Source organism: Bacillus rossius, chromosome 8, assembly GCF_032445375.1.
Source record: "Bacillus rossius redtenbacheri isolate Brsri chromosome 8, Brsri_v3, whole genome shotgun sequence".
Classification (NCBI taxonomy): domain Eukaryota; kingdom Metazoa; phylum Arthropoda; class Insecta; order Phasmatodea; family Bacillidae; genus Bacillus; species Bacillus rossius.
The window spans coordinates 60,082,402-60,104,888 of NC_086336.1; the positions used below are offsets into that span (position 1 = coordinate 60,082,402).

At 31.9% G+C, this 22,487-nt stretch overlaps 1 protein-coding gene across 3 annotated transcripts in view; it reads right to left on the reverse strand.

The window, feature by feature from the left end:
• Positions 1-22,487, reverse strand: part of LOC134535045 (CUGBP Elav-like family member 4) — a 693,633-nt gene that overhangs the window by 16,401 nt on the left and 654,745 nt on the right. The window contains exons 5-9 of one of the 3 annotated variants that reach the window (XM_063373881.1): positions 15,493-15,636; positions 12,380-12,518; positions 10,608-10,763; positions 6,865-6,939; positions 2,416-2,514 (exon numbers count right to left, since the gene is read on the reverse strand). In XM_063373881.1, the coding sequence (XP_063229951.1) occupies positions 2,416-2,514; positions 6,865-6,939; positions 10,608-10,763; positions 12,380-12,518; positions 15,493-15,636 (613 nt within the window). Of the gene's footprint in view, positions 1-2,415; positions 2,515-6,864; positions 6,940-10,607; positions 10,776-12,379; positions 12,519-15,492; positions 15,637-22,487 lie in introns of all 3 variants that reach the window. The other 2 variants (XM_063373883.1, XM_063373882.1) reach the window with 2 other exon arrangements.

A 22,487-nucleotide genomic window follows, 5' to 3' on the forward strand; every position in this document is an offset into this window, starting at 1 on the left:
AAAAAAATATGTTTTTTTATAAAGTTTATGAGGAGCAGCAGTATGCCAATCAACATGAACAAGATAACAAGGTGCCATCAAAAGCTTTGAAATTCTTCTGCAAGTTAATGTTATTAAAAAAAAATTACAAAATTTGTAGGAAACAAAAAAAATTCATCATATGTTGTGTTTTCGGAAGGAAATATGTGTATATTAAAAATTAATAGTAGAGGTGTGACTTTTCATCCTTTGAAAACTATAAATACAATGATTCTACATTGACTTAATAGTGTCGAGTATTGTTCTAAACCTTCAACATTTAGGTCGTGCTGGAAGATTCAACATGCATAAATTTGGAAACTCTATGGAACTTACTATTTTGTATCGTTTTATTTTTATTGTATGCATCATTTTTGTGTAAATATTTATTTTAATACAATTATTAGTCTTCTGCGAATACTGTTCCTTTATTCGAATTGAATTTCCGAATATTTACAAATATCAAATATTTGTGTGATCAAATTTTAACATCCAGTGGAAATTTTTGTTTTGCACTTCACAGGAGGCAATGAAAAATTTATCCAAAATACAGAAAAATAAAAAAAGAGATATTCATCGAAGGATTACACGAGGTGTAAAATATAGGAAATTTAAAAATAAAAAAAAACCTGGCAATTCATTTTCTCAATGTTAAAAGTTTCTCACTGATTTTTAAATTTATTTTGTGATACTTAAAAGCATGGCACATTCAAAGTACTAAAACAAAATAAACTGTCTCCCATCAGCTTTTAAAATGCACAAGTTTATAACAGACTTGCCAATACTGTCACTTCTAACATAAAATAAAAAATATAAGTTCCTTACTTGAACTCTTAAAAGTACAGCATATAAAGTAAAGTTATGTTTACTACCTAATTTCCAATATTTAATAATAGATTTTCCAATTACCGATTTTAATAATAAAATTCATACATGTTAAATATTTTTCGTGTTGAGAAAAATTCTGCAGAGGTTTTTCTGTACATATTTTTGTATTTTGGTGACTGATAAGAAGTGCCTGATAGCTTTTATGCACTGCATCTTGTTCATGTAGATAGCTGCAAGATACGTAAGAAAGGATTCACATTATACTGCAAACATGTGGCTGGGATGGGTGAGATAGTGTGCTTTTATTTGAATTAGCTTTTCAACATTAATTATTTAAGTGACAACAATTACAAAGAGTGTCTGGTGTGTTTAACTAAGACTTTTTTATCAGATATTATTTTTTTGTTTAATAATTATACCTTATACAGAAGCACTTGAAGATAGTTTAATTTATGTTTATTACGATAGTAATCAAAAGAGAAGAAGCAAAGCAAAATGCTGATTAAGGCAAGCTTACCAACAAGCATGCATATTACACTCAGACCAGCTAACCAAAACATGCTAGATCGGTTCTAGCAAACACCAAGTAGACACACCAAAAATTAACAGCAGATAACAGTTGAGTTCAGCTAGTTTTACAAACTTTTAATGAATCTCACATATATATTAAATTACTGCAAAATTTCTTCATGTACCAACTAGCTTTCTTAAAGGAAAATTAGTTAGCCCAGTGGCTGCTAACTAAAAAGTCTGCAACGGTGATTTCCTTAAACTGTTACTCAATGAAGAAGTTTCCAAACAAACATAAATAAAAGGTATTCAAATAAGTATTTTGTTAGTTTGCCAAAAAATTTTGTGAATATATTAGAAATATCCGAGTTAATAACATCTAGAAACAATACATTATATATGCTGTTATTATCCAGGAAACAAAAATGTTTTAAAAATTTGATTTGAAACCCTTCCCTATCCATTTAACCAGGTATACTAAACTCTACGCATCGAAAATTACCAATCCGAACAGATAGAAACAAACCATCCCCATGTTAATTCAACAACCACTGAGCAACATCAAAAAGCAGGACAAAAACAACACAAGAAGTGAAGTTCGCGTATTACCAAACAAAGCATGCATCAATTATTAATAAGCAAAAATCACCGTCAGAAAAGTATCTATGAAGCAAAGGCCGGACACAGTGAACACACATGCAGCAAACAAATAACACGTCAATAGGGACTAGGATGTCCTAGGTACAGAAGACAAACAGCAAGTTTTTTAAGGCCAAGTTCACGTTAGACCAGGAGGCACACGTTTTGTATCGCCAGCACCTTAACCACAAAAAAGAAAAAAAAAGTGAATCTCAACAAAATTGCATACTGTAAAATAATTACTGAAACAAATAATTAAACGAACTTCCCGTTACGATTAATATTTCTTTCAGCCGAGTGGTTTCGCACCATCTTGTAGCTGGCTATTTGAAATGGTGAAGTGCAGCGGGGGTCCAACGTGAACGGCCGTGAACGCGGGAGAGAGCGAGAGAAGAACGCGTAGGGAGCAGCCAGACTTACCGACACCCGGGTACGGCTGCATGCCGGGGTACCCAGCGTGCTGAAGGGCCGCCTCCCCATTGGGCAGGCCCTGGGCTGGAATCGATAAGTGAAGGCCATCTATACATGAAAGTTACAAAAAATCCTTAGACCAGCTTGAAAGGTTTCCACACAGTCAAAAGTCATGATAAATAATCATAAATCTACAATGCTGATAATTACAAGTCGACGCACAAGAAGAATTATCCAATCCCACAAAAAAAAAAATAAAGTTTGGGATTTAGATTATATGGTATTGAAATTTTTTTTTAAAAGATACTGATTACATTGGAGGCTCATAACTACAATGGTTCTAACTCAAAGCTCATTAATTATATGAATCATGTGTCATGTCATAAATCATGCATGAAAAACTGCATGTTATCAGTCCACATGATTTGTTGAGGACGTAAAACAAAAGACAAAACAAGTTACCTTTAAAAATACATGTCAATTTTGCATGAAAAATTTTCCATTTAAATAAATGGTACAATATATAGACTACTAAAAAGTGTATACATACACTTATTACAACAGCTAGACCAAAATCACAACTCATCCCTTCAAAAAATTCAAAAAGCATAATTTTATATGCTATAGATTCACAAACAACATGCATGGTATTTATGCAGTGACAAAATAAATAAAACTTATTAATGTTAGCATGTAATTTTTCTGCAATAAGAAATAAATTAGAATGCAAAGTTTAACATGTGGAAGGTTAAATTACCGCATGCCCAATGTGAGAGTAGAAATTCCAGAAACGATGAACAAAAAAGTAAAAATAAATAATTATTAAAGTTCTGACACAGTCAAAAGCACTTACAAAATAATGAGAAAGAGATAAAGACATATGCTGCTATAAACATAGCTGGGTGATAAAGGGGCACAAATAAAATGACTGTCACAAGAAAATGAAGATAATTTTTTTTTTTTTTGGTTGATCAAGGTAGCTCAAATGTAGCACTAAAGATTGAAGAAACTGAATGAAGTTTCAAAAGTAAGCTCATGAGAGAATGGTAGAATTTGGTAAGCAAAGTCAATTATTTGAGTCCAAAAAACTTAAGAAAACACATGGATGCACACAAATATTTATTTACTATGATTGCCTTAGATATTGTCATTAAATTTTCATAGTGAAAAGAAACTGTGAGTACAAATAACTGCTCAAAACTTATTAGAATGTGTTCTTTTTAGCACAACAATTTAGATTAGAGTTTACTTTATCATGCTCACCATATAATCAAAATATCAGGGTTAAATTCCTGTGGGTGCCAAAAGGTAATTAAAAAAGGGTTGAGCATAAGCCACTCCTTAAAAGCCTTCTAAGAAATTTAAGGAGTAATCTTGGCTTGGGTGTGTTTGCGAGGTTGTTTACTAGGAAGCGTCAGTTCTACTTTCATCCGGTCCTCCATTTGGGTCTCAGTTACACATACATATCTTGGCTTCTGGGTTGAAGCGACATGCGTAGATTATCGCTTCCAGATATTTTGAGATACTTTGTGGCAGCTTTTTTCCAGGGTGGACTGGAAGTTATATATTTTTGTAAAATGATTAAGAAACAAACCATTCTTTTTATTTTTTATATTCTGGCATAATTAGTAGACAAGATTTTATGGTTTCATTTTTAGTCCAAATTCAGTGGATTTCTGTGTTATTGTTTTTATTTTTATAAAAGATTCTTTTTTTTAATATTTACTCCACCAGAATAGAAGTAAAAGTAGAACTGATATGCTGTATTTTTACAATTAAATAATGTGTAATATATTGGTCTTCAACAGATACATTCAGAACAATGAAAATAAATTAGCGAGCATTTGTGGTTTAAAAGTGATTCAATAAGACATGCACAATAAACCTAATTAATTTAATTTTCCCAATCAATGCACTTTGGTACAATTTTTTGCCCGAAAATAACTACATTCCTTGAATTTCAAACATTAAAGATTAAATGATTACATTTTTTCATGATTTGAATTAAGATTTATTTAAATGAAAAAGGGGGAGCCACATTATCTTACAAATTTTCTTTAATTTTAGAATGACCCTCATATATGCTTTCTTTAGACCACATATAGTATAATTTCATTTAATAGTTTACAATTTGAAATAAATTAATGAATTATCTCACAAAAAAAAGCCACTGAAAATGCACTAGCCACATTCTATACATTCTTGGGACTAAGATTAACTTCTGCTGTAATAATGCAGAGAACCGGAGGAATCAAGAACTCAGCCGACCCATCACTTTGAAAACATACGTAACAAACGTGCTCTCACTATTACAATCTCCATGCACATACATACTGTAGCAGCATACATAAGGTATGAAGGTATGCACAACAAATACCCAGCCAAGAAATTAGGTTCATCCAAAAAGGAAAATGGATACCACTGAATAAAATTTTCAGAAAAAAAAATTATATATTATCAAGCAGTATGCATCTTTACGTCAATATGTGCAATTATGCCCTAGGTCTTATTTTTGATGTGTAAACATATCTTAGCTCTTGGTATAAGGCATTCGATAGGAGTAATTTAGTGAAGATGGAATGGAAGTTGATGAACGGAAATGTGACATAAAGATGGTGGACCCACGTGTAGCAACATAAACCCGTATATAATCACTTTTGTAAACATTAGAGTACATAAAAAATGTATTGGTGTGCAAAGAAAAAACCTTTATGATAGTGAAACTACCCTGGAATATATTTGGTAAACTAAATTAGTCAGACTAAAAAGTACATAATCACAAGTTTTAAAATACCTCAGAAAAATGACATTACAGTGACTATAATTCTAAATTGCCAACTGGCTTAGTACACAGTAGGTGTTACAAAAACCAAATAGAACAAATATTGACATAGGGCATAAGTTAAATTCATAGCAATTGTGCATGGTGGTTATAACAGTTGGCATTAATTTCAAGAGCACTTTAAGAAAGACGATTCCAAACCTCGCTCGCACAAACACAATAATCCAAAAGATTGGTCCACTCCAGCAAGCATGTTAAAAAAAGCACTAATGGTGGGTATCAGATAGTCGATCCACCCATTTGAAATCCATGCAATAACAATCAAATAATATGGCAGGCTTTCATGGTATCTGTCTATGAAGACCAGTTTTTTGAGCTTCAGTCCCATCAAAGTCGAAACATTTCATTGGACGAAAAGGAAAATGTGACATGGGACAAAAAAAGTTGAGTTTAACAACAAATGTTATATAATAACATACAAAAGCAGTTTGTAAAGAAATCCAGTTATAGATTAAATGAAAACTAGTTTCCAGATATAAACAAAATGCCTAATTTTGTATATAGAGAATGTATTGAGGCTGCAAAAATTGAAGTGACAAACTAATAAAAAGGGCATTGCTTTGTGCACTACACTTCACTAAAACGGTTAATGTAAAAAAAATGGTTTTACAGGCAAGAAGTACTATAATGTAAAGAACATAATGTAAGAATCCAAAGTTGGAAACATTTCTAAAAATAATGCACAAATGTATTCGGCAAAAAATTGTGATTACAGAATGAAAATGCAAAGTCATTCATGTATATATACTATCAATGTACATATTTTATATGAAACAAAACAGAAATAAATAAGAGACCAAATTAAATAATTTTAAAATACCTCAACAAGAATGACAAACGAAAATTAAACGTGATTTCACAAGCAAGCTTGGCCACAGTGAAATTTCAATTAATTGTGATTATAAAATACCAATCCTTTTATTTGAGAACATCTTTTAGTCGGGGTCACCTTATAATCAAGAGTCTCACATTAGAGTTCATCAACAATTGAAGTAGTCTTATAATGAAAGTATTCTTATGTTCGAGGTAGCTTTACATTTGAGAGCAATTAGGTCATCCTAAACTCATAAGTATGTTACATGGGAAAATTCTATACAACTTTATGAATATTATTGTTTTTTCTTCGAAGAAAAATCATTCATTTCTTGCAATCAAAATATTCATTTACCTAGAAACATTTTCTTTCATCCACTTTCATAAAGAGAATTTATGAAAACTTAAAATTAATGTTTCCAACTTTCCTATTTTGATTCTAATACAACCTTAAAAATCACACACTTCCATCACCAAGTAAGGTCAATTCCCATGGACATAATTCTGCAGTACTACAACTTGGATTTGCCCTACCGGTATGTACCTTCAGAAATGGACCTCAAAATGTTTCAAATGACCAATAACAGATGCTATCATGAAGCCCATAATCACATTTTTCTGAGCAAATTTACTCAAACTAACCGTTTCACTTTTTTTTAACAAATTTTATATTTCCTGTTAAAATTTACATGAAAATGAAATGGATGGATCAGCTACTGCCACCAGCTATTTACATTTTGAGTTAACTTGGGCAAACATCATTAAATAGCTCACTAACTTACTACAATAATCTGTATTATTACCCTGAATAAGGGAAAGATAATGGTTCTCATGTTCTAGACGTAGGCTTGTAGAGGGGAATCCGTGAACCTCCAGCACTGTCCAACGTGCCAAAAATCCAAATTCAGACTGTACAACATACTCACAGATTACTAGTAACAAACATGAGAATCATTATATACCAACATATAAACAAAATCACCGGAGAGACAATGCGATGCTCTTAATTGCATTCATACATTAATAATGTATTTCTACAAGAGTATATAAATCTCTACTGTTTCATGAAAATAAGTACACCAAAAACAAACGAATGTAAAACAAGCTACACAAACAGGAATTAAGTGTGAACATAAACTAGTGGAATAATTTTTTTTTTTAAAACCTCAATAATCAAAATGCTACTGATTTTTATATTTTTACAAGCATGCATTCAAGAATTTTAAGAAGAAAAAATTAATTTTTTATGTATAGTAAAATTTAATGGCAAATTGTAAATATACTATTATGCAATGAGGTCATGATTTGCTTATAGGCTGTGGAACATACAGTTTGAAACATTTAATCATAATCATGATTTCTTAAATCAGTTGATGTAAATGTTGAAATAATATTGGTATACATAGAACAATTCATGCCACCCACCAGTAATACCAATTTATTTGCACCAAAAAAAAAAAAACAGTTTTTCCCACATTGTCATTATGAACTTAAATTCATGCCAGCAAAAAGGTAAAAATGGTTTTTATTTGTATAACTGTGATTTTATGTGCACACAACACATGTTTGTATGACTGACACAATTTAATAATGATATTCTAATATAGGTAACAAGAAGCATTATCAAACAAGATCTGAATTCACATGTAATCAAAAAGCACACAGATAATTACATTAAATCTGGGGGGGAAAAAAATAATTAAAATAAAAAAAATAATAACTAAGGCTTTTTGAACCCTTGCTAATGTGGCTTAAGTAAGAGAAAACTAGAATGAGTTTTCATTTTATAAGTAAGATAAATAAGAATATTATTACACATTCATAAATCTTCAAACTAATGGTATAATGCAATCACATACTGTCTATATATAAAAAAAAGGAGTAATCTGAGTTTGTAGAGCGATAAAAGGTAGGATAATTAGGAAATAATTTAGGAAAAAATAAACAAAGCATTCCTAAATAAAATTGTTCAACAACTACTAAACGGTTGCATAAATTGACAGTACATCACAAAAACCTTAATTTTTTATTAACAGATATAAGTGAATAAATATTGGTGTATGACAAATTTTATCATAAAAAATTCAACAAATTCCATATGAAACTACAAAACAGGAAACAGTCTTTGCATGACAAGAATCAAAAATTAAATACTATCTTTTAAACGCAAGTAAAAAAAAGTAAATTAAAATACACAAAAAACCACCACAAATTACTGCCATGCATTGCCATTATGTATAATATATGAAAATGAATGAAGATAAAAAAAACCATGAAATGATTAAAAAGTATAAAAAAGAACCTAACAGACACAATGTTAAAAAGGGGCTTCACAATCCTTCTGATACAAAGATAATTCATGGGGAGTTTACCATTCAACAATATATTTCAGAACAAACATCAACTATATGGCTTTCTTTTTTGTGTGGGTTGTAAATTTTACATCCAAATGTGTAGTGGCTGAAGAGGTAAAATATTAGTGGGAGTAGAAAGTATTACCACCTGAATTCACAAAGGATAATAAAACAAATGACTTTTGTTTAGTAATGGAAAATAAATTTAATTTATTATAGATAAGCCATCATTTACTTTTATGTAAAAAAAAAAAAATTATCCTTACAGGGTATTAAATTTGTTTAATGTTTATTTTGATATTGTATGTAGTTCTATAAACATAAAAATTTGCATCAATGTGAAACATTGTTTTCTTTCTTGGTTTTTTCATTAAAATTTGTTGTTATTACTTCCTAAATGTTATAATTACACATTAATTATTTGTGAAGCTCTTTTTTTTGTTATTCATAACCCAAATTAAATTGTACATTCTGAAATACTAAAATCAAATTCTTACTTGCAACTTCTACCTCTCGAGCAGGCATAGAAGTTGTATTTATAACCATTTGTAGAACAATGATTTAGTTGCAGAACTGGAGTATCGCTTCAGGTAATAAGAATTATTATTTGGTTGCAGAAACTGTAGAAGGCACAGCCTAAACAAAAACAGCCAATGTACTCTTGAACTACTGCCTTATAGTTTTAAGTGAAAACCAGTATGCTGACATAGTTCATATAATTTAGGTGCTCAGTATTAAAATGTTTGATTTGTCTCAAAACTTTTTAAGGAATGTCAAAATATGTTTGAAGCCAAACAGAGCCGTAGCTAGGATTTTTTAATGGATGCATTTATAACCATTATGTATGTATTTTTCTCTTTATAATTGAATTTCAAAAAAAAAATTGACTTACAAACTTAAATCTAAGGGAATAGTAGACTATTATAACTCCAATGTTTACCCATATAAGTTTATGTAATGAATTTGCTTGAGCCAAGAAAACTGAATATTATATTTAAATAAATTTATTGATTTTAATACTTTGTTTTAAGTAAATTGTTTAATGATTTCATTTAAACTAGTTATTATGTTATTTAATACATTAAACAGACATATCAAGTTCGAGGCATGTCTAGCTAAGTAGCTGCAATATTTTTATTCTGTCTTAACCTCCCCCTCCCCCCCAACCGTTTAAATCCCAGAAGACCCCCCCAAACCTGCCCTCATACATTTCTGAGCCAAAGCTATGATTAAAAATTGCTACCTGTGATGGCGAAATGGCAATGCCTGTTCTCAAACAGTTCATTAATAATTGCTGACCCTTTCTGTTGGTTGGCAAAACCCATCACTGGTATGTATTTGGTTTCTTGCCAGATGATTGTAAATTCATAGCAATAATAGCCACAAAAGGTACTTCGTACGCAATACGAGCACAAGTGTAATGAACAAAACATGAGTTAGAATTCAGGGTGTCTGCAAAAATTAAATATTAATAACTCTGATCTTACCCCACAAATAGAAAGAGACAATAACTGTTTTTAAACTTCAGAAAATATTTTTGAGGAGTTACAATAAAATGCAGTGCATAGTGCAAACTGTATTTCAGATAAAAGTATAAATGAAGCTAAGGAAGCAACTTTTCTATGCTCTGAGTTTTTTTGGGTTGCAAGTGATTTTTGTGAACTTGTATACACACTGATAAAACTCTTATATTTATATGAATAGTAATCAATTGTGAAATATTACAGATTATTTTAAGTGTGGTATTTTTTTTTTTTATAATTATTATTTCAACCAATAAATCATAAGTATTTTCAAAAAAAGTTGGCTTTTATCCATGCTAGAACTCCTGATGTCATTCAAAATATTATTTATGGATATAAATAAAAATTGTAGTTTTTAAGAATTTTTGAGTGTTTGTTTATTTTTCCATCTGCTAGAATAGTCATAGTCTGCTCTGCTGAGTTTTATTTAGTCATTTTGCTCCTACTTTCTTACTTGTACCAACCAAAACAAAAATAATTTCAAAGTAACCTTATGCAGAACTTAAAAAATAAATAAATAAATAAATAAATAAATAAATAAATATGAACTATGAACAATGAACAATGCAGTCAATTCTCTCCCACCTTGCAGGCTGCTCAGGTCTCGGCTCCGACATCAAATTCAGCCCAGCGTGTGCGACAGTTTGGAAAGATGCAGCCCATACTTACGTGCAGGATACGTCTGAGGGATGCCGTTTGTGTAGACGGATGGATCCGATCCTGCCGGCTGTCCGTTGGGTGTCTGGGCAGCCATGTTGAAGTTTGGCATCGTGGGTGAAGGCAGGCTAGGAATGGCACCATTTACAGGCTGACCTGAACCAGTACCTAAAATGAGAGCTGATTAGTTGAGATAGCATTACAATTGTATCATAGAAAGGCAAAGTACATCATCCACATGTTACACACATTATGGAATTACTCTTAAGCATGACGTGGGTTCGGTTCATGGGAAACGTGGCAGACTTTGCAGTGAGTTAGTGAGTTTTATGGAGGTACTCCCATTTCTCCTACCCAAATATTACACTGATGCTCTATTCTTATGTCATCCCCTCTAATGACTGCGAAATTGAAGACATAATTCATTATTTGGAAATATATTTACAGAGGTTAAAATACGAAAATACGTACTTTAAGACCCCTCCTTACCACAGAGCTATGCATATCAAATTTCTCAGTTCGGTGAGCTCTTCTAATACACAAAAATGAAAACACATATTCAAATCGAGAAATGCTATAGCTTACATGAAAAAAAAAATAGCATGAAGATCAAGTTGTGTATCATTAAAATTAAGTGGAAAAAAGTAACTAAAATTTATTTGTTGATTATTTTTAGTTCTGTCACCTAATTATAAATACACAGTCAAATTATGCTTAAAAACACCACGTGTAAGACTGATACTAATGTACGTAAATTTGTTAGTAAAGTTTCTAACAGGTTTATGCTGTTAACATAGCCTATGTGTGCCAAATATCAGCCAAATCCATTCAGCCATTTTTGCATGATTGAGTAACAAATATCCAAACATACAAATTTTTGCATTAATACTGTAAGTAGGATTAGCCTACATGTGTTTTAATTTTTAACAATGATAAAGACGAAATCCACTATTTTTAATGACAAAATCCACTTTTTCATAACACCATAAAATCATGGTTATATCAATGAACAGTTGTGGGGATGGGTTGCAACTCTACCATAAGGGCATCTTCAAGCTCTACACAAGTTGTGGGAGGTGCTGGTTCAGCTGCAATGTGTTGTGTATGGGAACGAAACTCATTTACGAAACTCATTTTCGGGACATTAGACGCTGCTTGTTGCTCATGCTGCAGAAAAAACTTCTTGTCTGATACCCTGATTCTTTTGACCAGTGTATTTTTTCATAGATACCATCGTAACTACCGCATAGCCAAAAAACCAAATGGGTAGGCCTAGATGATGAAATCAGTGGCAGACCCAGCCTTGAGTTTTGGGAAGGTGACCAGAAGGTTCTGGGTAATTTTGAATACCTCCCAATTAAGTACCTATGAAGTAAGAAATTTTTAATAATTACTCCGATGGTGGTTTGTGGCCTGGAGAAGATTATATTGTCCCTTAAGGAACAACATTGCCTATGTGACAAAAAGCAAATTTTTCAGGACACCTAAAAAAAAAAAAAAAAAAAAAAAAAAAAAAAAAACCTTGCCAATTATAACAAAAAAAAAATGTAGTGTTTGTTTTACATATTTAATCGATAGAAAGCGCTCAATAACGTTGTAAGAAGACAGATGCTAAATGCATGTTTCCATGGAGAAACAAAAAAATAAATGTTAATAAGTCACGTAGGCGGCGTTGTTTCTTAAGCAACGATATATCTCCGTTTGTTGTTTTGAGGTCCGATGGGGTCATGTGATATTCTACCGCCCCTCCCGCAGGACGGCCGCTGAACGAAACGGAGCCTCACCTGAAGTGGGCGGGACGACCGGGTTGGCCATGCCGTTGAGGGTGGCGTGCGGGATCTGCGTGGCCAGGGCGGCCATGGGGTTGATGTACGTGCCCTGAGCGGTCGCTGCGGCCATCAGCGCTGCCTGTTGCTGCATTACCTGGCCGCAAAGCACGGGGGGCGCGGGGACGGGAGCAGGCAGGGCAAGGACCACACAGATCAAACAACCAGATCAGAAACTTTACGAGGACGGCACCATCGCAAAACACACACACACACAAACGATAATTATAGATTCATTACTAAACCTAAGGGTAAAATTCTCGCATTGCGGCTTTCCCGTAATTAGAACTAGAAAAATACATTTTTTTTTAACGCCAAAGATGCGCCTCTGTTTACCCTCTAAACAGCCTTCCTTAATTCTTACTGGTTTTTGAAAAGTTAGAAGTTACCGTTTGTAGGTCATATGCAGTGCGTATGGCATATGTGCCATATTGTGCTTTAATTGCGTAGTCGATCTTGTGATTTTCCATACATAAGAATGTATATATCTTTGAAGCGCCGTTATGTACAATTGAACATAACAGGAATTTTCATTGCGAGTATGAAATATAATTTTTATAATTTAAGTTATGTGCTATCGCGTATAACAAGTCAGCACTTCGCACCTCCATACTGCTAAAAAAAAAAAGGGATGCTTGGGTTTGGATGCACAATAGGGAATCAAATTTTTTTTCAGTTATTATTTATGTTAAATTGCGTTACAATATCCAAATAAAAAATATACTCATTTTATGTATGGAAAATCACTGGGTTGGCAACAAAATCAAACCACAACATTGTGTAGCATAGGCTACATGTGACCTAAAACCTGTAATTTCTCAGAAAATAGTAGGAATTAAGAAACGCTGCTTACAGGGTAAATAGAGGAATGTATTTAGTCTACAAAAAACATATTTTCCTTATTTTATTTTTTTATTTACAGAAAAGCCGCGACGTAAGAAAATTACGCCTAGTGGGACAATATTAAGGCTTTGCAGGTAAATTCTAAATGGTTATTTCCTTAGTTCCAAACTATGGTAAATACCTATATGAAATATGTATTAATGATATGCTCATTAAGTTGTCACAGTTAATGTACTTAAACCTTAAAATTCTGCAAGTTGACTACTGATTCTCATACCTTATGTAGGTAACAACCTAACATAAACATAATTTGGTGATTCATGTAATTACAAGTAAATAGGCTACTTTAAACACGAGGAGCAGACAATGCTAACAGGATTCATTTTGTAAGCAACTATTATGCCTATCATAGTACCTAAGTGTAGTTTGAAACAAACAAATATAACCCAAAAGTAATATGTAACCTTTACAAATCTTGTGGCCTAAGATTGAGGGGGGGGGGGGGGAATTTGAATTGTAACCAACCGGTTATTATTTTAGTTTTAGAGTAGTTAATGATTGTTTTTTTTTACTAAAAAACAAAAACTTACCTCCACTAAAAAGTACATATCATACATGTGTTCATTATATATAGACGTAAATTGATATCGACTCATATCTTGACCAACTAAAAAAAGTTTCTATTTCCTAGTAATGGTATCACCTGTTGCATTAACAAATTAATAACTCAAGTGTGACTGTTGTCAAGTGTTGAATGTGGATTGACCGTATTGAATTCAAACAATACAAAGAGAGGCAAATGTAGCGCCTACAGTGTGTGCGCTTGGTGAACACAAAAATTCCTTTACAGTTTACACACAGACGAAACCATAATATTTTTCAGTTTTTAACGCAAAAAGTTATTCGGAAGTATCGCCTAATATGTTAACGTTAAAAATATTTTTTTTTTATGTTGACTTTAAAGCCACTGAAACCAGTAAAATATTCAAACACCTTTAATCTTCAGTATTATTAAAAGGATCAGAATAAATGTAAATATTTAAATTGATCAGACGGTGCTTGGCCACTGTATTGGTATCACTGAACCAATTACGTATGGTTTCACATTTGACCGAGCCAATCGCATACGCGATTAGATTAGTCCTCTTGTCGTGGCTGGTTTTAATTTGTGTGAGTTTGTTGGTGGTGAATTAGAAGTTATTACTGACGTGATTTTTTTTGTTTAATTAATTCAGATATTAGGATAAAATATTGTAGTATATATATAAAAAAAGAGACACGTATACAGCGCATTCTAGCGGCATCGCCTGATCCTACGGCGTTAGCGTATTTTCGGAGTTTTCTTTTCTTAGTTGAGCATTATAGGAAAATAACTATTCCATCAAGTTTTACGGGATTACTTACGAATCCAGCGGTTTAAATAATTAGTCTCCAACGTTCGCCAGGTTAAAAGGCCCCGAATTTCCTATATTGCTCTAATACAATATTTGTAAGGATCTTTTCCTATCTATATGAAGTTTATCTCACATCTGAAAGTTTTTATGTAACAATAAACAAATAAACTTAAGCGATTTCAGAAGTAAGCTAGTAATGACTGGGCGAGACACATTCTTCTGAAGAACATACATGTTTTGGCTTCTGGCAAATTATGATTAAAAGTTTCGTTTATCAATAATTATTAGGGAGATGAGTTAGGTATGCAACGAGTAGTTATGCATGTAAAAGTGATAAGTTTATTGTGGTTGTCACAATACACATAAACCACACCCAGCCGGAGAAAGTTTTCACAAGTACAAGAACTCGGGAGCTTAGAGACAAGACAAGAGACCTTATCTTTTTTTTCCCTTCAATTTTTAGTCATTTTGAACGAGCCATCCACTCATCCTTTATTGACTTATTTATATTTGTTCATAATAAAGTTTCGTTAACTAATTTTAAGACAATATAAATTTATATTATTGCCTTAACCAGGAATAGAACCCATAACTCCAAAAGCCAAAATGCATCAAATTGCGCTATGGAGTTCGTCAGACTCATGTGGTCACAATTAATGATCTAATTTAAATCTGCTTATACATTATTTGAGTTAATATCTAATCTATGTCAAAACTAGTGAAAATAAATCATAGTACAAGTAAGAGAAGTTTTTTTTTAATACCGTGTAGCCTACATTTTCACCATTATAATAAGGATGAAGTATGTCTATTCCCTGTTTTGCATTCTGTTACCTGTGCATAAGCGCCGTATGCCCCAAACTGGTTGAAAACGAATGGGTTGAGTAGACTCATGTTTCCAGCCATCTGTTGCATTCGACGGATTTGACGTTCCTTTTCTGTGTCGGCAAACTTTACTACTAAGCTGGAAGAAGCTCCCTGTAAAAAATAAAGTAAAGCAACGTTTTAAATTGCGACACTCAATCACTCTGATACAATGCAGAATAAATACCACAGCAATAGACTGATATCTAATAGTACAAAACTTCAGTAGGTACATATAGTAATTTCTATACATATTTCTTATGCAAAAATTAGCACACGTGTTGAAAAAGCTTCTGCGTAAATAGGACGTTCACGTATAGGTGGAAAGTTTTCTAACGAATTACGTATAATAGACCAGGGCTGAAGCCTTTGAAAATTGTAAAAAGTAAAAAAAAAATAATAATAATAATAATAGTAGGAAGGAAGAGAATATAACAAAAATGAAAGGAAAAATAATTTACGGGCGATCTGATGTCGGGAAGTGGAAGGGGGTGAGTTTTTAAGAGGCCGTGTCAGTAAATGTTTATTTCCAATATTCTGCCCTAGAAGTTCTCTCTTTTAACAGTGAGATTTAGTGGCTTTTTCAACCGAAGGAACTGTAGCCGCAGCGCGTGAAAATGCCACTATACCCTCATCACAGGATTAGTGGGAAGGTTGACAGCTCCAGCTTACTCGACGAAAAATAGCTGGTTCCTCGACAATCTGAGAGGATGGCAATCTGACCGGCGGCTCACTAGGAAATTGCGGATGCAGGGATTCAGAGTCAAGAAACCTCACATTTACAACTGTAGTATCAGTCGTATCTAAAAAGTTAATACTTTAAAAGTATCGGAATACAATTAATCTTCAAACATGTGGTAATTATTCTTTATCTGTATGTAATATTCCGCGAAAAATAATGTTAGTTGACATAAAAAAAGTATACTAAAATCATGTAACGTTATAAAAGGATAATAACAAATTCATATGCTTAGATATTGCATATGCATTACACACAATCTAAATACAATCTCACTTAAGTCAGACTACCTCATTTTTTACAATGCACCATCATTCAGTTTAACAGAGGTAGGAGAACCTCTTATGGATGTTGTTTCAAAGATTTAATATTTACAAATATCACTATTTATCTTATTACGGTATGTATCTTTATGAATACGAATTTACAAAAAAAAAATATTGAATTGATTACATACACAAGACTAAAACACTCATAAAACTTAATTTTATATATTGCTGTAGCATATTAGAAGACGAAATAACTCACAAGACTAACATTAAAAGGGCTGCATTACAAATTTACTTTACAGAGGAGAAAATATCCTTTAAAGATATTTCATTACCTCATTGATTATGTAATACTGTCGTTAATGTGATCGTAGATATAAATTATTAAAATATATATTCCATTAGGTTTATGTAAATATTTAGAAAACGTCATTGCTTATAGATGCTCATTATTTAAATAATAAAGAATCTTTTACTTTTATGTAGTGAACAAACAAAATACTTATAAGTTAATAAGAATTAGCTTAGTTGAGTAACATCTTAATTTGTATTGAATTCCATGTACATATCGAAAATCATGTACAATGAATGCAACTGATTGAATTCAATAAATATTTGATCTTGTGAAACGGCCATAATGGTGATGTAGATAATTATAGATGATCACCTGCATCGTGAGAGTCCGTATAAAGCCTATTACAATTATATAAGTATAAATTAAAATGCTTTTAAAATAGACATGTGTAATATTATTAAAACGTGTTTAAGTAAGATCACCAAAAAAATGAAAATCCTTCAACAGTAAGTTATGTTTTATAAGATTTCAACAAAACACACATACAATAAGAGAATACTAATCATGCCATATAATTCAACACAAAATACACATTCCAGTAGGTGCTACGTAAAAATAACTTCTATTTTTATGCTGATAACTCTGCATTGTTTTATATATATCATTTCTAACTTTTAATATTCTCTACACATTAACTGAAATTACTTATTTACAGAGTCTTAGCAAATGCTGGTCTGTACCACATACAGTTCGTACGATATCTCTACATGAAACACATACAGTTCATTATTAGTAATTTCAATTATATTTCCATCAACATAATGAAATTAGTATAGGGCCTAGGTTGTTCACTGTTAATTGAGTACTTCTGAAGTATTTTAATTGTAAGTTAACATACATACCAAATGCTATTCTTCCAGTAAAGTTCCAAAGAAGACAAAAAGATAATATAAGTATCTATGTAGTACCATATTTTAAACCCCTATTAAATGAATAATAACAATCTCTTTTCTGGACTATTAAGTAATATTTTTATTACTGTTATTTGTAATTTAAATAAAATGACAACTAACAAATTAGTAAAATATATACTTACGTGCGATATAGTGTGACATTTGTACTTGGACGGCAAACGAATATAATAAAATGTCTATGAAAATGTTAACTTTATTATCTTTGAAAGATTTGTGCAATGGGAGTGCATGACTTGATGTAAGCTTTTGTACATACACCATTGCTAAGCACATGTATGTCTGTAGAAGAAAACTATAAAAAAAACCAATAGACAAAAACACAAATTAAGCAAAAAATTGCTGTTGTCAACAGGATATAAACACCACATAATATTCCATAACAGGAATATGGTCAACAAACAAAGAAAAATGGACTAACAGGATGACAAAACCCCCACAAATTATGACAGCACAAAAATATTGAACTGAAAAAAAATTCAGCACAACAGCTGAAATGAAACAAAAACTCGACAAAACGAAAAGATGAAACAAACACAATAGTTTTCCAAAACAGAAGAGAACGACAAAAAAAAACCCACAAATGATGACAGCACAAAAAAATATTGAACCAAAAAAAAAAATCAGCACAACAGTTGAAACGAGACAAAAACACGACAAAACGAAAAGACGAAACAAACACGGCAGTTTTCCAAAACAGAAACAAGCGACGTTTCGGGAAATTCTATCTACTCCTGTCCTCAGGCAGAGATGCACATGGTACGAAACTTTTTTTTTCTTGTTTTACGAAACCTGTGTTCTTGATAAACGACGGTTTTTCCCTGTATAAAAAAACACCATTATTATATATCTTTCCGATGACAAACAAAAAAGTTGTATGGTCGCGAATAATACATTCGTATGGCGTCACAACAGCGGAATATTCCCTTAGCATAAATGTGTGAAGTCTGTGGCACTTGTGAAGTAAACCTTCGCTCGAACATAAAAACAAATGAACGAACAGTTTTTTTTTGGGGGGGGGGGGGGGGGGATGTGTAGTCCGAGACCCCTGGGGTGGTTGAAGAGTGACAGGTCGGTCGCCAGACCAGGTAGTAAAAGCTCAGGGGCTGAGGATAGAAAAGGCCTATCTCCAAATTATTAAGTATAAATGTTGTCATGTAATAGTTAAAGACTTGATTACACCCAGGTTTATAAACCCATCATGATCATGAAGATACTGATCGGAAGATAATGTGCAATACATTTCAATGGCGTTTTCAGTTTTTGCTAAATAATTATAGATGTAAGCAAAATTTCAATGTATCTGGACAAATCAAAATACTGATAATATTATTTTCATCACAGAAATAATATATGATATGATAACTAAATTTGATAAAAGCAGTTATGTTAAATGTATTGTATACTTTCAGTAGGCAAAATTTCCGGCCCCTACCACTTATAGACTTTGAGAAAGACTGCCTTATAAAATAACATTGATATAGATAGGAGCGCAAATTTGTGACACGGCCTCTTAAGGGTAAAAAATTGTTTATCTCGATTTCCGGCAAAACTAAAAGTCCTATGTAAAAAAATTAAACAGCAAAGTTTTAGGTAATAAAAACATCTACAAATTTTGTATTTACACGTTTTCCACATAACCTCAAAATTTATATGAAAAATTCAAATAACCAAGTTTTTTGTTTTTTTATTTTTATCTTTTACAAAAAAAGTTTTTTCACTAAATTAGGTGAAAACCTACCTTTTTATGTCCCAAACCCACTGTAAATTTTTTGATTTAAAAATATATATTTTTACCTTATTTTGACTTAATATCGAAAAAGCACCCTAATTTTCAATCAAAAATTCTCACGTCAAAATATCAGCTTTTTTTAAAAAGTCGATGGGCTTTTTTTTCGTTGAAATCTCTACTTTCTGATGGTGTAAAAAATAACATTAATATGGTAAATGTTCTCAGAAAATGCAAAAAACGAAAATTCTCGAATCCGATTTTTTTTTTAAAATCATTAGGTACAATATTGAGCTATTTATTAAAATTTACACTTTAATTACTTGAAAAACGTAAGGTTCCATTTGAAATTGATAAAAAATATTACAAATCCGTAAAACATAAAGATTGCGAAAATAGTTCTCTATATTAAAGATTGGATTTAAAGGGGATTTCATCTTAAAAATGTGACTGCGATTTTTTTTCAGTAAAAAAGTTGATATATTAAATTCTTATTGCAGAAATGCAACGATATTTTTGAAGGATTCATATTTGAAAATATTATACGTGAAAAATAGATATTTTACATTTCCAGAAACTGGCTTGAGAAAATAAATGTCATGGAATATTTGAATTTAATTGATTCAAAAGGACCAAAAGATCAATATCCACAACAATGACAGTTTTATTAGTATATCTGGCAATTTATATCGAGGTCTTAATTATGCTAGCATCAGCATTTTATTCTGCTTATTTACAGGAAAATCCTTGTGACTGTAATCTTTTCATTAAAGTTTTTATTATTTATTCCTTGTTTTTCTCGTTAAATAAAAATTTTTCTTGCAAAAATGGTATTTTTGTATGGTTTTGATAATTGAACTCTGAAATATTGTCTGAGGTTTTTCTACAACTACGTTCTCCTCTTTTAGTTGTATTAGCTGCTGGTACTGTTGTCACAATAACTGATTTTTTTAATTTCGGGTACCCATCAAACACAATATAGCTGCTTGCTGCGTAATGTTTTTCTACGTAGCGAAAATATTTATTCATGATCTCTTCCACCGTTTCATTTTTCTGCCAAATTACTTTGTGCAGTAAAAATCCACCGTCGACGACATGCACAATGAATTTCTTCAATCATAATTTAATAAATCAACTTTTTTACTGGAAAAAAATTGCAGCAGTCACATTTTTTTTAGATGAAATCCCCTTTAAATTATATCTTTAATATTTTCGCAATCTATATGTTTTATGGATTTTTAATATTTTTTTTTTTCAATTTCAAATGGAATCTTTCGTGTTTCGCGTAATTAAAGTGAAAATTTTAATAAATAGCTCAAAATTGTACATAATGATTTTTTTAAAAAAATTCGGATTCGAGTTTTTTTTTTTCCTTTAATTTTCTGAGAACATTTACCGTATTAATGTTATTTTTTTACACCATCAGAAAGTAGAGATTTCCACGAACAAAAAGCCCACCGACTTTTTAAAAAAGCTGATATTTTGAAGTGAGAATTTTCGATTGAAAATTAGGGTGCTTTTTCGATATTACGTCAAAATAAATATTTTAAATCAAAAAATTTGCAGTGTGTTTGGGACATAAAAAGGTAGGTTTTCACCAAATTTCGTGAAATATTTTTTTTTTGTAAAAGATAAAAAAAACCTCGGTTATTTGAATTTTTCACATAAATTTTGAGGTTATGTGAAGAACGAGTAAATACAAAATTTTTAGATGTTTTTATTACCTAAAACTTTGCTCTTTAACTTTTTTTTCCATAGGACTTGTAGTTCTGCCGGAAATCGAGATAAACCGTTTTTTACCCTTATAAACTCACCCCCTTCCACTTACCGACCTCAGATCGCCAGTAAATTATTTTTCCTTTCCTTTTCCAACGGGTTTCATCCTACTATTGTTTATTTTTTGGTTTCAAAAATTATCGACCCTGGTCTATAAGTAACTCGTACAACATCTATTTGTTGCGTTGAAGCCCTAACGATTCCTAATGAATGACTGGTAATTCCCTATAGTGTTTTCAAATGGCTACTCATTAATAACACTTTACAAAGAGAAAAACAGTGAGCTGACATTCGACAAACCTAACATTAAATTTGACTAAAGTACAACTTCTTTTTGGTCCTGTATTAAATTTTATAAATTGGGATTTTTTTTCCTTCTAATAACTGCATCATATTACAAAATAAATTCAAGCAATAGTGATAGGCTGGCATGGTTAAATGCAGTGTAAAGAAAGTTGTAGCGTGTGTAATATATTCATTTAGCAGTATTATTTACACATTAACAATTGCCTTAGAGCTAAATGTAACTTAAACGTTACTGACGTATTGTTTAATAACTTTGCAATTTTAAAGTGTTTCAAAACACTGTGAAACGTCATTGGTATTTAATAACAACAAATTTCCCAAACCCAAACCACCAACTTTATAATTCTTGCGAATTATGATTGAATATCTAACGTATGCTGTCATTTGGCAAGGCTTACTATATGTTAAATTTTGTTTCTTCTCTGCACCCACGTAGGTATAAAAAAACTGGGGCAAAACATGAATTTATTCTAATCGAATAAAATTGGGCCTCGACATTAATTACTTCATCTAAAAAAAACTGACGCGTGGTTCCCCCTCTCTTTTCTATCAAAAACTACTCACCATTCTTTTTTTGTTTTACTCCTCTCCCATGCTCCGATTTTCTCGCCTATCCCATCGCATCGCACATCTTTTAAACAACGGATTCGTTTCCCTCCCGGCAACTGACAAATTAGCGTCAATTTTTCCCTCCATTTGTTTCTGTTCTGGTACGGCTATCTACCCTTGGACTTCTCTCTTCCACCTTTCGCTCTTCTTCCATTCTTCGCCACCCTCGGTTTGAGAAGATTGGGGGCGAACTCTATGCGCTTTCCTAACTATACTCGGCACTGGGTAATTTATTAACCGAACTGGGGATTCTTCCAAATATTCTTGTAGA